Raw genomic sequence first — 17846 nt, forward strand, 5'->3', positions numbered from 1 at the left:
GTCAGACATTGACATTAAGCAGATGAAACCTTCTGGCTTTATCTCTAAATCTAAATGCAGTACAAGTACTTGTAGTGCAGTAATCTCTCACCATTTGGCCCGATTGACAGCACCGCTGAAAACGATGAAAAATATGATCTTTATTACAATCTTTTCATTCACATCTGTTATTAGAAATGTTTAACTGTGTCACCGAACAGTACAATGAGGTGATTGGAATCAAATTACATGTCAATGCATAGTTCAAACATTCATCTGGAAATTATGCAAAATAGTGTCTTAATACCGCGCTCCTTTTGTAGGGTCATTAATGGTGCGAAAGCAGAATGTGAGATGAAAATGTTTCATAACAAAATCAAGGACATTTTACTGCCTCTTGAAAAAATCCCTTCAGATCCCAACGTAGCTAAAATATGTGTCAAAGCACAACATTGCCATGATAATTGATCAATACACAATTATTAATTGATAATCAATCAATATACAATTACTAATAATCACTTTACCAAATAAATCACACAATGAAATTCACTCAGGTAGGCGAACAATGAAAAATAAAACCAAAAGCAATATTCCAGTGGAGTTGTTGTATTGCAACTATTGCTGTATTTGATAAACTTTAGTGGAAAAAAACTAAAAAAAAAAAAAAAAAAAACACATACAAATTTGCTTTAAATACAAGTAAAACAGTAATTACAAACAAAAATATTTAAGGCGTATTCAGTTAACTTCTGTACAATCATACATAATTACGTATTAGCCCTTTAGGGAGAAGAAATGAGAAAGCAGAACGAGTCGAGTGTTAATGCTTCATAAGTCGACAGCACTCCGAATACCAGGGTGTGGATGTTTTATTAATGACTTAACGTTATGAAAAGTAAATTCCCTTTAAATGAGAGTAATGTTTGTGGAATAACTTCAAAGAGGGACCTGTCGTCGTTTTCAGCATCAACACGTGACCCCTACCCCTTCACAGAGCTCATTGACAACCTGCCACTTCACATTAGAGATTTCATTTGAATTACTGAGATTTCAAATATTACAGTTTTAAAGCCCTGATTTGTGTCACATTGAAACACTGAATAAATAAAAAAAAGTCAAAAGATGCATTGGCCAATCTATTTAGTTTGGGAATATTTAAAAGAGATGTTTGGTTTTACTGTTAATTATGTGGAGAATTAAAAAAAATATGATAAACTCAGTCATTCTTTTAAATTAAAAACAAATAAGAATACTTTGTTATAAAAACATTTGGTGTTTTGGTTGCGATAACAATCGACATTTTCCTCTACGGCGTGCACCAATTTTTAAACTAAATCATATTGGTTTCAGCAGTAAGAATTTTAAACAACTTCTCACTTAATTCTCCACTGAACAGCTTTTCAAGCCGTTTTCTTTTTATCTTTTTTGGTTTGCGGTGTCGGGTTGGTTTATTTGTTCCTTTTTTTATGAGTGAGGCAGTTTTTAATCAGAGGTGGTTACTTTGTCAAGGCTGCAGTGGCTCGGGGTCGAAGGTCTTTCCTCGTTGTGTTGGTCGTCTGCTTTCAGAAGCGGGGAGAGATCTGCGTCTCCTCCCGCCTCCTCCCGCCGGGCAAGCCGTCAGTCCTGGTGGGTGCTGGCCTGCGGCGTGATGCTGAAGACCCGGATGCGAAGGTGGGAGGCGATCTGGAGGCACATGCCTGTGCAGTACCGTGTCAGATCCAGAAGAGAAAGGACCTTGGAAAATAGAAAAAAATGTCAGACCCAGTAGCTTAAACCTTTAATAGCTTTAAGCTAAACTTTAAAAAAGCTATTATTCTTGACGGTACTCCTAGACAAGTGTTTGCTTTCTATGTTCTCAAGCCCCCAGCTGTTCACCTCAGATGCGTATTCATACAGAGGCTGGTTAGGCTAGAGGACAGGTTTCTGTTAAAAGGAAGTTGTTTATTCCCACAGTTCGCCACATGCTTGCTTGGAATGACTGTAGCTTAATCATGAGCACCTGTTAGCTTGAGTAGGTGTTAGCTGCACATGGAGTAGCTGTTAACTTTGGTCTGAGTTTTTCTAAATTTACTTATGACTCGTTGTTTGAACCTGAACAGCTGTCACTTTAAATAGCAACTACCTTATATAGCAAAAAGCTTTAACCTAGATCAGGGATCACCAACCTTTTTGAAACTGAGAGCTACTTGATCAGTACAGTCATGTGAAGGGCTACCTGCACTGACCTTCAAACTCCAAGAGTCCAAGCTCACCTTAACTTTACATAATATAAATGTTTTTAATGCTTTTTTTAAATCTATATAAATACATGCATGATTAAATAGGCATTTTAAATATAGCGCACTGGTGGGTTGTGCTATTTTTATTTTTTTTTAAACAGGCTTAAGGACACCACATATGGTCCTTGGGGGCTACCTGGTGGCTACCCTAGATAAATGATTGACTCAGAACATCTCTTAGCTGGACTCTGATTAGCTTTTCACAGCTCAAAGTAGCTGTTATTATAGGTAGGTACTTGCTTAAATAGATTTAAGTTTGAGTAGCATTTAGATTGACCCAGAGAAACTCTGTGCTGGATGCTGCTGATTAGTAGTTTACTTGATTCCAAGCTGTAGCTTTATTGTCAGCAGCTGTTAGCTTTGGTGACAAATAGCTTTAAGTAGCGCTTAAGCTATGCAAGCTAAACTTGATGAGCTCTTTGTTTAAACTCAGAATACTCAGAACACATATGCAGGATCTGGCTTGATTCTGCGTATGTGCTAGCTTGTATAGCTAACAGCTTAGTCAAATTAGCTCTTCACTGCAGTTTGAGTAGCTGTTAGCTTTGCGCAGAATATGTCTTTGATTCTGAGTAGCTCTTAATTTGAGTAGTGAATTTCTGAAGCTATTCTAAACTTTGAGTAGCTGTTAACTTGACTTTAACTAGCTCTTATTTGGACTCTAGTCGTCGTTTGTTGGAATCTGGGACTGGGTAGCTGCTAACTTAAGTAGCTAGCCATTGATTAGCGCTTAGCTTGATTACAAGCTTTGAGTACCCAACGGCTGAAATAGATTTTAGCTTAACTTTGATTAGCTGTTTGCTTAACTCAAACTATCTCTTAGTTTGGTTATGATTAGCTTTTTGTTTTTATTTAAAATAGCTTGTCACTTGATAGATGTTTGCTTGACTGTAGCAGTTCATTTGAGTAGTTGTTGAGCTGCTTGAAAACCATGACAGAGCAGCTAGTGAACACAATAACTAGTTAAAAAACACTACTGAATAAACGTTACAATTTCTCAACAAAAGGTAAATTTACACAGTGATGTTTGCCCCTCTTTCAGAAATATTGTAATGTCAGCTTGGAAAAGATGTGCCTTATGTTACTGTAAACATGGGTTTAAATACTTAAGAAAACAACAAAAAACAGGTAATTTAAATGTAACTTAGATGTTTTAAATGTTTTATAAAGTGTAAAGGTTTGTATTAGCAGGGAATTATTCAGTTTTGCTAATTCAGAAGACCAATTATCTTTGTTTCTTCAGATTTAAGTGTCCCAGAACCATTTGGTAATAATAGAAACCGAAAAAGCCTCATCTGCTGCGCTCATTGTGTTGTAAATGACTGCTGTTCCCACTCATATTTGATGTCAAATACCCATACTTTCCTATAGTGGTATTCTAGATTTACTTTCCCCTTTAAGCCCAGTATTTAAGTCTGAACATAAGCAAGCAATTAGTTCTGCAGTTGTGAGCTAGATAAATGTGTTGGTGGGTAAAACAAATGGATAGGTACAACTTTTCAACAATAGGAAAAGTAATAAAGTTGGTAAATCCAAATATTTTATTGTTTTTTTACTTTTAAACTACAGAAAAGTGTTGGACGGATTTCTGCCCTACGGAGCCCCTAAAGGGACATTGAAGGGATTTTTTTTTTTTTTAAAGTACTTTCCATTCCCTTCAATATCAATGTTTTTCCACCCACTACATCCATTTAATACTAACCATGGCGATCCAGAGGACTATGTATTCATCAATGAAGCTGTTGAAGTACTGGTTGAGGAAGAGGAGCCCAGGCCCAAGGAAGGCCGTGTCTGGAAGATGTAACTCACTTCTGGTCATATGTGCTATCTACAAATAAAAACATGCGATAAAATGTAACCTTTGTCCAGTGGAAAAAAAAAATACATTAATAAAAAAAAAAAGGAATAAGAAAACTGGTTGTAATTGTTAGCGTTTTTAAGGCGATCAGGACCCATCAAGCTTACCACCAGCTTGTTGGAGATCTTGGCGATGACCATGCCGAAGGTTAGCAGGTACAGACAGGGATGGTGCTCAAACAGATGGCTGGACGACTTCTTAAAAATGATGAAGGCCAAGGTGAGGACTAGACCGATGTGTAGACCAGGTGTCAAGACGCTGGTATCCTTAAAAGGAATAAAGATTATCAGCCTCAAGATCCAAAATAACAACGCCTATAAGGTCAGCAGCTGGCACTTACAGCCACAGTGGAGCCATTCTTTCCAACGCCTCCATTCAGAATCACATAGAAGTAGTTGTAGCAGGAGTACAGGGCGCCGCCGATGATGCCCATGATGGGGAAAACAAACAGCGGCACTCCTATCCCAGGCAACTATAGAAACACAGGAAGTCAAAATTAATCAAATAACTACATTTCTACAAGTTACCTTGTACATGAGCTGCAGCATGCTGAGCGTGATGGCAGCGCAAAGCAAAAAACAAACAGAAAATGCAGGTGACATCATCAGCTTTTTGAGCCAGATCATGTCCAATAGATGACCTGCTGGCACGGCGTTGGCTACCCATATTTACCTTCGCATTTCCCTCAAGTGTTGTAAAGTCAAGCCTCCGAAGGCAGCACAGAGTGAAAGTAAAACACAAATTCTATTGAAAGGCTAGAAAAACGACTAAAACTAAGAAAGTGATGAACTGTTCTTCACTCAGGAGACATGAAAACATCCCTGCGCGCCTACAGTGTTGTTGCATGCGAGAGGGTGAAGGAGGAGGTTCTCAGTTACCACGGCTTCCCAAAGGCTCACGCCTCCGAAAGCGGACATCAGGTACATGATCATGATGGCAATTTGCACCTCTGTGACGTCGACCCTGTGAAGAGATGAGCAGCTGAACTGAATGTCATTTACAGGAGGGCATTTGTTAGCAACATGTAGACAGCATAGTGTCAGACGATGCAGAAAACATTGATTATTAACCATTTTTAATGCTTTCCTAAAACATGCATGATCTTTTTTTCCCCTAATCTCATCACATATATGATATACAGTTTTCTTTAAACATAAAAATTGCTATGTTGTAGAATTTAACATTTTTGCACAAGCTTTAATAAGATCCACTTTATACTTGACTGAAACATTTTTTTCAGAGTACAGATTTGTGCAATCTAGGTGTTTTTGAAGCTTATCTGACCTCATCCGATAAGTGTCTTTATGATCAACAGGTAAAGTCCAATTGATTAAGGCTATTTTCCAGTTGCACAGATTTCCATTAACCTGAGGATTGGCTCCTGAGAAATTATCATCGGCGCAATCCTGGCTCAATTTCTAAAATTCACAAGCTATTTTTGTGTGCACGCCTTCCAAAACTGCGTTACAGGCTTTGCGCATTGTTTTAAACTGATGTTTTTTTATTAAACTATCTGAATAGCTGATGTGATACATCAGCTATTCAGATAGTTTAATAAAAAACAAGATTGTAAAATAACACCTAAAACGTTGTTCCTCTGCAATTTTACCTACAAAAGTAGACTAAACAACAGATGTAGGGTCTCTGCGGTTTTTCAGCATTTTTTTTATATCTCCTTTAGCTGGTAATCCTGTTCAGAAACACATTTTGTTATACTGGGTGAATGGTTCTTCCTGACAGTAGTCAAGACGTTACGTATTCAGAAGAAGGAAGTTAAAACATTTGATCTCTGTGGGAGCGCAAGGCCTGTGACCAATCATTGTCATTCGTACCGAATGGCTGTGATTGGTCAGTTTTGGTTCTGCTCTCACTCTCCCCTGTCCCTCAAGTTCTGGAGGATTCACCTTATAATAATAATAATAAATACATTATCTATTGGTTGTCCCACGTGCCAATCATTCTGATGCGCTCACGTATAAAAAGCATAACAGGCTGATTCAAAACATAATTTTTAATCAGTGAGAATGCTATACAGCATTCTCACTTATTGTTTTCCTGTTTTTCTTTATCAAGTGAGAATGCTATACAGCATTCTCACTTATTGTTTTCCTGTTTTTCTTTATTTTTATTATTATTATTATTATTATTATTCCGTACGTTTTCTGACTTCTAACTACTTCTGCATTTTTCAACCGATTTCAACCATTCTGGTATCAAAACGTTCAGCTCCTTCAGGACATTACTGCTAAGACTTTTGGTAATTATAACTTTTATAATATTTAAAATATTCAACTTTTTGTAACTTTTTTGCTCTCATTCAAATGAATGGAGAATCCTTCAAATTCTTCAAATATTTCAGCTTTTTGACAGCTTACTGCTTCAGCCTACTTTCAGCTAGAAACGCCATTCAACTTTTAAAATGTAGTGATATCTTTCAGCTATTATGGTATAGTTCAGCTTTTTCATATCTTTTACCATTTTCAGTATAGTACCGTCCTTTAAAATAATTTTGGCTTTTTCAAGAAATTCAGCAAATAACATGCGTTGCTATGGTTGTCAAGGAGCCTCTGTTAGAGTGCGCACTCTAGAAATTCAACAAATTCTTCTTCTCCGAACAACTTCTTCTCACTCGCTCAATTTTCAACCTATCCACATAAATTATACATCAAAACGTAGGAATTTTTGTCTGGATTCGGAAAATGTAACCATCATTGGTGTGGGATTTATAGATTTTTCGCAAATCACCTCAGAGCGACACTAACCCGAAACCTTCCCCATTCATTTCCTATGGAGCGGTTTTCAAAAATGACACCTGGAAATCCAAAACATCACATGTATTTACATCGTCACTACTCCTAAACCGTTTCATGTACAGGCACGAGACTTTCACACATTCATGTCCAGCCCCTTCTGGCGCTCACAAAAGAGAAATTTGTCGATAAATGTTACGGTTTTGCCGCAGGAACAATTTGTTCGGGAGTAGCGTTTTGGGAAAATGCTAAAACAGGATCAGACTTCAATCTCCCCAAATGAGGCACTTTTCTACATCGTCGCTACTCCTAAACCGTTTTATGTACAGGCATGAGACTTTCACACATGAATGTCCCGACCCTTCTGGCACTCATAAAAAAGGAATTTTGTGGATAACTGTTACGGTTTTTCCGCAGGAACAATTTGTTCGGGAGTAGCGAATGTGCAAAATCCTTAAAACGCTTTGGAGCTTCATTCTTCCACATCATCCACTTTTTACATCGTCGCTGTGCCTACACCGATTTTTGTACAAACCTAAAAATGAACTCCATAGTCCTCAAAAGCCTGCTGATACTCAGAGTGAAAGAATTATTTTGATATCTCTTATACTTTTTCAGCTACAGCGATTTGTTCGGGACCGTTTGTAGAGGATTTCTCAAATTTCATAAAAATCCTCTTTATATCATAATTTTTTACGCCTAAATTAAAATATTTCTAGCAAAAACCGATAGTTTTTCTTGTTCTCCTATCCGTTATGAACTAAACGCTGAAAAAATTATGTCTCTACCATTTACAGAACAGGAGATATGGAGCGTTGTTTGAGGCAAAGTTCTCCATTCTATTTCAATGAGGCAGAGTCTGACAAAGTCTCTGCACTTCGGGAGACTGGCCCGCTGCAGCTGTGTCAGTGAGTTTCCATGACGACGGAACTCTGAGGGCCAGAGGGACAGGCTCCATTGAGATACAATGGCAACTTTCGACGCCCGCTGCAGCGGCTATGATTAATGTAGCAATCTGAAATTCGCACAGTCACTTCCTCTTGACATTTTAAAATTCTCAAGTGACTTTCAGCGATATGTCACTTTTCTGACCCATTTTGGATTTCACATGCTTTTCTATTGGGCCTTTGCTTCCAACAGGACCTGGCATGATGCCCAGACACGACCCAATAGGGTGTTTTCACTGACGTCACTGGCCAACTTCCGGTCCGCCATATTGGGTGGCACACTTCCTTATCTCTAGTTGTCTTACACGTATTATCGTATTGCGAATGGATAAGTACGCCAGCACGCTAGAGCGACCAGATAAGGACGTATATCTGAGGAAATGTTCCGTGATCGACCATATGGACCCGTATGCCCTCCACGGTGCCTTGTTTAGCCGTAATCCAGATGATCGGCCAAATGTAGAGCACGGCGACATAGTGCATTACCTGGTGTTCGGTGAAAACCCTCTGCACACTCTTGAGGAAATGAGAGCTTACAAGGATCTAGAGGCTCACAACCAGTTCACATCTGGTTATGTACATCAAGGAAATCGCCATCATACGTGGACGGGTGAGTTTTAATAAGATGGTAAAAATGTAAACAATCCGACGCAAATGTGTTGCAAATGTGTTGCACCGCCCGCCGGCGGCGGGCGGTGCGCGAAGGCGCTTGGCTGCAAGGCCGATCGACGCCGCTCGCGGCTTTAATTATTTAAGCAGAACAATGACCAGTGCAAAATTAAGTTGTATTTACCGTATTGGCGCCGGTAGGAGCTGCAGATCATAAAGCCAGCAAACAGTGGGAACACAGCAACTCGTTCAAAGGTAAGCTGCGCTCAGACGGGTTAGCACATGCTAACCGTTAGCGCTAACAACCACTCGCGCATGTAATGTACTTTTAACTTGCTGCTATGTGTTTCAAACGTTTGGAACACACTCTCATTGACATCGGGATACTGTGGAAAGTTATGTTCGGTCGACTTACAGCCGCGATCCAATCTCTGTAACTCGTTCAAAGGTAAGCTGTGCTCAGACGGGCTCTGGCTCATGCTAACCGTTAGCGCTAACAACCACTCGCGCATGTAATGTACTTTTAACTTGCTGCTATGTGTTTCAAACGTTTAGAACACACTCTCATTGACATCGGGATACTGTGGAAAGTTATGTTCGGTCGACTTACAGCCGCGATCCAAGCGAGCCGACGGCTCTTTGTTATCGCTAACAGTTGTTCTCCGTGGTTGCGCCTCCAGGCAGGAAAGCGGTGGAAAATTAATCTGTTTCTATGTTTTTCCCATGGCGATCATGTGTTGCGCTGTTACAGCCCACAATACAGCAACGGTTTACCATGGTTGAAATCAAGTTAAGGTGAAATTAATCAAATTAAAACACGGCTGAGAGAGGGAGTACAGTATGCGGTAGTAATAGGCAGTAGAGGCGGCGGAGGCAGTCAACATGACAGCCGCGGAAAGTAATAAGTCATAACGCCCAAGCCATATTATTAATATATTCTTCTTACATGTTTTAAATACTTAACAGTTAATTACCTGTGACAAAGTGAGCACCGCAGACTCTGGCGTATTCCAGCTTAACACCGTCCAAATCGGACCTGGATATCCGTGTCAGCCATAGGTGACGGCGTTGTTCAGACAGCTGTTTTTTTTTTTTCACACTGATTCACGATTACGGCTGGTAGGCGATAGAAAGAGCGTTGATCTCCACCTCCACGGGCCGTGCAACCAACCATTAAACACGTTTTCCCCATTGTTCACTTCCAATACTGCCTAAGGCATCATACAATGCAGGTCAACGGTGCGAAACGACTGCCAGTGCCACCCAATATGGCGGACGCGCTGAGTAGTCACGTGAGCGTGACGTCAGCTGAAAACCCCCTATTGGCCAATACAGCAACACCCACCTGTGGGAAATGGCGCTACTGACCATTTTGGTCAAATGTTGAGTTCTGGGCTTAGATGTGGTGAGGCTGAGTTGTTAAAGGAGGCCAATCTGACCCATGAACTTTGGTCACGTTTGGTGACATTAAGTATTGGCACCCCTTTTTGAGGCACTTCCCAGTACAGGATTTGGACCAAACTGACAGAGTACAATCACCCGGTGATACTGAACACAACCATGCTAGCGGCTAACGGTTAGCATGTTGCTAACCAGAAGTAGCTTTAGAAAGGTCCTACCAACTTCTGCTTAGCCGGGGTTGTTCTGCCTTTACAGACAAATAGAGGGCTACAGCTGTGAGGGAGTCTCCATGACAACCCTTTTAGCCAGAGGCTTCTAGGAGGTCCATTGACTTAACATGGCACCTTTCGAAGGGCACTGCGGGTGCTGTGAAGACCGTAGGAAGCTGAAATTCGCAGTGTTACTTCCCGTTAGTATTTTTGACGGTACCACGAGGCAGGCGCCTTGCTAAATTTCTTCAGAATTTTTTTAGTTGTTCTTAATCTTCAAATTCTTCAATTTTTTTTAAATTTTTCAAATTTTTCAAATTCCTTCAAATTTGTTCAAATTCTCTAAATTTCTTCTAAATTTTTTAAATTCTTCAAGTTTGTCAAATTCTTCAAATTTTTCAAATTCCTTCAAATTTTTTGAAATTTTTAAATATTTCAAATTTCTTCAAATTTTTCAAATTCCTTCAAACTTTTTCAAATTCTTCAAATTTTTCAAAGTCTTCAAATTTTTCAAATTCTTCAAATTTCTTCAAATTTTTCAAACTTCAAAATCCTTCAAATTCTTCTATTTCTTTCAATTCTTCAAACTTTTTCAAATTCTTCAAATCTGATTTCAATGTTTTCTGCATCTTCTGCTCAATCATTCTGCAGATTAGCATTCTCACTGCTGTTTCGCAGGAACAGCCTTTTCTAGTTATTATTATTATTATTATTCCGTCGGCGTGTAACTACTCCCACATACTTCAACCAATTTCAACAATTTTGGTGTCAAAACGTTCGGCTCGTTCCTGGCATGCCTGCTATGACTCATGGTTATGCTAACCTTTACACTTTTTAAAATATTTCACTTTTTGTGCGTTTTTTTGGCTGTTCCCATTGAAATCAATGCAAATTCCTTCAACTTCTTCAAATTCCTTTAAATCCTTCAAATTCCTTCAAATTCTTCACATTCTTCAAATTCTTCAAATACTTCAAATTCTTCAAATACTTCAAATTCTTCAAATTTTTCAAATATTTCTCGTTGTTCAAACTGTTCAGGTAGTCCAAACTGTTTGAAGGCTTCAGATGTTGGCTATATTTGTATGTGTACTGTTTAGTACAATGGTTAAGACATTTGCCTTTCACTCTGAGGGGCCAGGTTCGAATCCCCACTAGAACAAAAAAACATTTTTTTAACCAATTTCAACAATTTTGGTGTCAAAACGTTCAGCTCGTTCCTGGCATGCCTGCTATGACTCATGGTTATGCTAACTTTTATACTTTTTAAAATATTTCACTTTTTTGTGCGTTTTTGGTTGCTCCCATTGAAATCAATGCAAATTCCTTCAACTTCTTCTAAGTCCTTTAAATCCTTCAAATCCTTCAAATTCCTTCAAATTCTTCACATTCTTCATATTCTTCAAATACTTCAAATTCTTCAAATATTTCCCCTTTTTCCTTGTTGTTCAGACTGTTCAGGTAGTCCAAACTGTTTGAAGGCTTCAGATGTTGGCTATATTTGTATGTGTACTGTTTAGTACAATGGTTAAGACATTTGCCTTTCACTCTGAGGGGCCAGGTTCGAATCCCTGTTAAGACAATGATTTTTTTTCCCAACCAATTTCAACAATTGTGGTATCAAAATGTCCGGCTCGTTTCTGGCATGACTGCTATATCTCATGGTTATGCTAACTTTTACACTTTTAAAAATATTTCACTTTTTGTGCGTTTTTGGTTGCTCCAATTGTAAATCAATGCAAATTGCTTCAAATTCCTTCAAATGCTTCACATTCTTCAAATTCTTCCAATTCTTCTAATTGTTCTTAATCTTAAAATTCTTAAAATTTCTTAAAATTTTTCAAATTCTTCAAATTCTTCACATTTTTCAAATTCCTTCAAATTTTTTCAAATTCTTCAAATCTGATTTCAATGTTTTCTGCATCTTCTGCTCAATCATTCTGCAGATTAGCATTCTCACTCGCTGTTACGCAGGAACAGCTTTTTCTAGTTAAATCAACTATTCAAATATAACATAAAAACATAAAAATAGCATTTATTAATTTTCTTATTGGACAAACAGCAAAAGTTACAAGGAACCAACCACTAAATGCATTTTTCTTTTTGCATCTGCAACCAGCTTCAGTTAGAGTTCATTAATAAACTTGATGACTGACGATTATCTTAGTTTTACCCTGGTATTCAATAAGCACCTCACTTTTAACGCTGAAAAGAAGTGTTCCCAGCTATGCTTTTAAGGAACCGAAAGAAAAGAAATATAAACTTTGTAACGTGACACATTGTTTTCAGTGCATGCATGACTTACAGCCCAAAGCGGAGCGTCCCGGATACATAGGTCTGCCAGTGGGCACAGAAGAACATAAACATCCCAATGAAACCACAGAAGAACATCCAGTTGGAGTATCTTCCTATTCCGCATGAAATGCAGGTTCCCACAGCGACAAAGACTGAAATAACACAAATAAACAAAGAGAACTTTTACCTTTCCTCTGGTTCTTAAAATCTACAGCAAGTGTACAATGAAGCAGAAATTAGACGGCGTGACTGAAGCACCTGTGGAGACGGCATCACAGCCGTGGTCGAACAGTTCGCCTAGCGGTGAGCTGCTGTTTGTCCTCCTGGCCTGTTTCCCATCAATAGCATCCAGAGACTGATAAATGAAGAGGCCCAGCGCAGACAGGAGGAAGGTCCATGCCGGAGCCTGAAGTCACAGACCAGGGGAAGGAATGAGTTAGTTCCACAATCAGCACTGACTTAAAGAACTTGACTTTCAGAAAACTCCGGCTTTTTAAGGCAATAAATTACAAGGGCTTTACTTTATTTTAATATATTTCACGCTTTAAGAATCAGAATCTGCTTGTTTTTTTGCTAAGCTTCTGCACACAAACAAGAAATTTGACTTTGGTTTCACTTTGCTGTCAATGGAGACATTTTCAGTGCAAATCTTTGCATTTTCATTTTATAAGATGTAATAAATGTGTAAGTTTACTGTAAAAAAATACATTTACTTTTCTTGATGAATAACATTTTCATCACTGATATTTAATTAACAAGTTGCCTCAAGTAATTGCAAATGAATACAGACGTCTCTTCAGACAAATACATTGCAAAAAAGGAACTAAGAGTAAGTATAATTTTCTTAAAGTTAGTGTATCTATCCTTGATTTGAGCAGCTAAATAAGACTATTTGCCAATGGAATGATAATTTCTACCCCTAAAATAGGATAATTAGATATCCTGCACTTGAAGTAAGATGATAGAGATGAATTGCTCTTATTTTAAGTACAAAAATCTTATTCCATTGGCAGATATAATGATGTACCAGTTTGAATTAAAAAAAATACACAAATTTCAAGAGGATTTTAACTACTTTTAGTTCCATTTTTGCAGTGTAGGTTTAACTAGGATTGGTCTTTTGGGTTTATATTCGGCATACTGCTGATTTAAAACATGTCAGATAACTCATCGTTACATAAGTCGTTTGTCGTATAACTTATTGTCTTTATTATATGCGGAGGGATGTGGACGGTCAAAAGTGCAACAATTCAATAAATAGAAGAATCAATACATTTTCTTTCATTAAATCCATAGCTAAAATAACAACTGAAAGTCAGTCATTTACATTTAAATGTATTCACGTGTAATTATATTTATTGTGCCTGTAATGGCGCTCATAATGAAATAATGTGAACTGTCACTCTGATTGGTTAACCTGAACCAATCAACTTGACCGAGAGCCGCTGCATTTGATACGCAAGCCTGACTGATCAAATAAATTCGTGATATGCTGAAGAGCGATTGTCAGAAAAATGGACGACACTTCTAAGTTGTTTTATTGGTCACGACTCTTTTGCTAATTGAGTTAAAATTATTATTTTTTTTTTCTTCCTCTCCACCTTCACGGCTCACGGCTGTCGTATACATGTAGGTGTAGCGTGACGTGTCGGTCTGCTGAGGCAGGGATCCAGGGTCAGTCAGAGTAGTTACTTTTATTTAGGGGCGGAGGTTATTGTAGGATCTCTACGCGATGATGCGGTGTTTGCATTAGTGTGGCAAAAGCTACGATGCAAAAAGAAGCGTTTGCAAAGGATCGCCTCTGGTCCGGTCCAGACATTCACTCTGTTTTTGCTTTGAGGCAAAAACAAACAAAAAAAATGATATAAAACACCTATTTTATTTAACAGCAGAACAATCTTGGTTTGTTAAATGTACATAAATTAAATTACATTGATAGCAAACCTTAAAGAGATTAAGATAAGAGAGACATAGAGAGGAACAAGTGCAATGAAACCAGTCGGTAACGAGGAAATGATTCAGCAAATATGGAGCAAAAAGAACCGTCCAGTTAGGGTTCTGGTGCTTCATCAAGGGAGCTAGAGCTGCTCTTTACCGTCTCTACAGAACCAAAAAAAAATGTTTCCACAGCTCGAAACCGCGTTGATATGTCAACAAAAAGGTGTCTTCCAGTAAACGCTTATCCGTCCCTCTGTGTATTCTAGGCTACTGTAGAGCACGACAACCCAGGGAGTTGTTTTAATCAGATGATGCGAGTATCCCTGAATAGCACCGCTTTAATGTGTTTTTAGGCTGTCTTAAACAACAAGGAGTGTTTTTGGTGAAGATTCCTGCCACGCTGACAGGACGGTAAGGGTGCTGACCTCATGCTTTTCCTGTGGAAACTCCTGTGTGTGGTTTCATTTCTGCTCCTCGTCTTAAGTGACGCGCGTCAAAAGCGAAAGCAACCCTGGAGTTTATAGGTCGACGCTGTTTCGCTGGAGTCCATGTTTGTGCTGATGGAAACAGAAAAGGACACTCTAGCAGTAGTTTAGCACTTACGGTTGTTGGATACGGCACCTTTTCTTGCTTGAATACGTTAAGGTGTGCGTTTGACTTGTGCATAAACTCATAAAACAAGTTCAATCGCACCAGTAGGGCTGTTTCAGGCTCAGTTCTGCAGCGTTCGTTTCGATTTTCACCCAAAAACTTGAAATAATTTTACATTTAAATCTAGACATTTGATTCTTTTGGCTTCCTGGGTCTACCTGGATGTTTCCGTTTTAACGAGCTTCCTATTTAGCTTGGACGTGCTCCAGGTTTTTCGACACCGCTGACTGGAAGCGACATACATCCCGTCAGGATGCTCGGTGTGGCATTACCCCCCTGGTACGGGTTTTCAGCTTGATGAGGTCTGCAAGCGTCCTAATTTAGTTGCAGGTTAATTTGCATGGTTACATGTGCTGAAATTTCTTACCAAAAAAAAAAAAAAAAAAAAAAAAAAAAGGTCCATGGTTTGAATCCCAGCTTGGGTTCTTTGTGCATCGACTTAACGTGTCACCCTCTGCATGGATTGGATTGGAAGGTAAAGGATTAATGCTCTCCTTTATCTCTCTTAACCAACTTTCCAATTTCAGAGGATGTGTCTAACAGTGCTCTAAGAGGTATTTACAGCTCTGGGTGTTGCATTATAAAATAACCCTGCTTTGCACTGCAAAAACAGAACTAAAAATAAGTAATATTTTCTTTAAATTAGTGTATTTGTCCTTGATTTGAGCAGGTAAGTAAGATGATTTGCCAATAGAATCAGATTTTTCCACTTAAAATTGGAACAACTCATCTCGATCATCTTATTTCAAGTGCAGGATGACTAATTATCCTATTTTAGGGGAAAAGATACTCATTCCATTGGCAGATAATCTTATTTACTGGCTCAAATCAAGGACGAATAGACTAACTTTAAGAACATTTTACTTGTTTTTAGATCCGTTTTTGCAGTGTGGATTTCCACCCAACTTTAGCCCTGATGCGACTCGTTTTGTCCCTTGGTCCTCATGACGGCGCTTGTTCACAAACCAACCTTGGAGACCTTCGCGGAACAGCTATATTTATACTGAGAATAGGCTGCACACACGTGGACTAAGTAATCATTAATTCCCCTCTGAAGGCAATTAATCGCACTTGATTTTATTTATTTTTTTATTTCTAATAATTAAAAAAAATACACAACTAACTGTCACATTACAGCCCAATATAATGCATTACGGTTTGTGGCTATGTGAAAAAGGTTACCTCACATTTTGCAAGGTGTTGTAAGGCAGAGCTGTGGACAGGGACTGGGATCTGACCCTATCAGCAGGCTGCATGGACTTTGATTCATCAGTTCTTTCTCATGCTTGGAGCGGCCAAAGGTGGTTTAGCTGATAAACCCCTAAACTTGTAGCTATGATCAGATGAACCCACGCACACAATTTAACTGGATCATAGGTCAGCTGTGAGGCATTTTATTTATTTATTTTTGCATTTTAGCTCTATATGCAATAGGGATCAAATGTCTTAGAGAGCCTTGTTTACACAACAGCATTGCTAAATGATAACACATGACTTGGAAAAACGAGATGATTGCTCTCAAATGCTGTTTTTGTCCCGGCAACGCATCACGACAGGGGGGGACATACAACACGTCAAAAAAATAAAAATAATAATCTGTAAACTTTCCAACTATGTGCGCCCTTTAATCGGTTCCGCAAATCTGCCAAGGATCGGATCAAAACCCGGCTGCTTAAATCGTCCTCGCCCCGTGACGTCATTAAGATGTTATATATGTTAATAATACAACACCAACACATCTTTGAGATTACATTTAATTCGGCTTACGTTGCATACAAAATTCAGACGTCAATTACAAAAAAAATATAACAAAAAATACATCTATTGCGTTAGCTTTCGCAACAATCCTGGTAATTTAATCGGAAATTATTTTTATGTAAAAAAAGGAAAATCTTCCTCATATCTATGCCGAATTGACAAAATCGCGTTGCTGATTCGGACACTACGTTCACATTTGTCTTTCAGCACGTATACAGCAAACAGCAGCCAGGAGATGTTTATTTGGGGCTATTTTTGAATGCAGTTCGGCGCGCTGACAGCGCCAGAGACGGGGAGGTGACCAGCGCTCGTATCTGTGGGCAAACTTCGGCTAAGCTCTATTTTAACTCACCTCCTCCGTTGCCGTGGGGCAGTACCACGCCAGCACCACCGTGGACAGGACGTTCACCAGGAGTCCAACAATGGTCAGCGTGTTCGGTGCGACCCATGTCGGTACCTGCAGGACCAGCCAGTTCCAGTAGACCTGGCACGGAGGCTCGAACAGGGAGCGACCGGAGGCGCTGTATTTATGCTCCTCCAGCCGCTTCAGTTGTGCGGGTGACAGCGGCTCTGGCCACAGGCACTGTGGCATTATCCGTCGGCCTCGTCACTCCTCCAAGTGCCGTAACAAACTCCAGGCTCTCCCCCAGCAGGGCGCCTCGCGAAAAGGGTTCACGGTTCTCGCTACCAAGTCCAGTACGGGAGCAGATCATTTGGCTTTTGTTGCCGTGTGAGCGGTCGAGGCCATTTTTTTTTTCGCAGCGGAACCAAAGTCAGCCGATAGTGTGTAGGAAGCCGAGCAATTACATGCCTGCGCACCGGGAAATTTAAATCAGCACGTAAACTTCCTCTGTCTAACATTTTTACCTCTTATTTCTTGGCCGTTGCAATTAATCTGGCAACTATGACTATTATTAATGTTTTATTACAACTTTTAGGCAGACCAATAATTTAAACTGAACCTTTTTGTTAAATAAATAAATGGTTTAGAAAAAGAAATGAACAGATTTACTTATAAATTGTAAAATTTTATTAAAGAAAAAATTTGATATTTTTTCAGTTGTAAAAGCACAACATGAACATTATTTAATTAAAACATAGTAATTCAAGTTTTATATATATGGAATGCTACTTGTATGTTAGAAAAGCGCAGAATACAAGGGTCGAAATAA

The 17846-nt window shown here is 39.0% G+C and overlaps 1 protein-coding gene across 1 annotated transcript; it reads right to left on the minus strand.

Moving 5' to 3' along the window:
* Positions 1-120: 120 nt before the first annotated feature.
* Positions 121-17448, minus strand: chpt1 (choline phosphotransferase 1). The gene is made up of 8 exons (XM_012873833.3): positions 17027-17448; positions 12586-12733; positions 12338-12479; positions 4998-5082; positions 4460-4591; positions 4227-4385; positions 3964-4089; positions 121-1716 (listed from the first exon to the last, which is right to left on the minus strand). The coding sequence occupies exons 1-8, from the start codon at positions 17264-17266 to the stop codon at positions 1600-1602; spliced, it is 1149 nt and encodes a 382-aa protein (XP_012729287.1). The 5' UTR covers positions 17267-17448; the 3' UTR covers positions 121-1599.
* Positions 17449-17846: the final 398 nt, after the last annotated feature.

The sequence above is a fragment of the Fundulus heteroclitus genome, chromosome 17 (assembly GCF_011125445.2).
Source record: "Fundulus heteroclitus isolate FHET01 chromosome 17, MU-UCD_Fhet_4.1, whole genome shotgun sequence".
In the NCBI taxonomy this organism is placed as follows: domain Eukaryota; kingdom Metazoa; phylum Chordata; class Actinopteri; order Cyprinodontiformes; family Fundulidae; genus Fundulus; species Fundulus heteroclitus.

Excerpts from the sequence above, each read along its gene's own strand:
- chpt1 (XM_012873833.3), bottom strand. The coding sequence starts at position 17,266 with ATGCCACAGTGCCTGTGGCCAGAGCCGCTGTCACCCGCACAACTGAAG. Across the intron at positions 12,734-17,026 it reads GCCCCACGGCAACGGAGGAG|GCTCCGGCATGGACCTTCCT; the intron begins GTGAGTTAAAAT and ends CTGTGACTTCAG. Across the intron at positions 4,592-4,997 it reads TGAGCCTTTGGGAAGCCGTG|TTGCCTGGGATAGGAGTGCC; the intron begins GTAACTGAGAAC and ends GTGTTTCTATAG.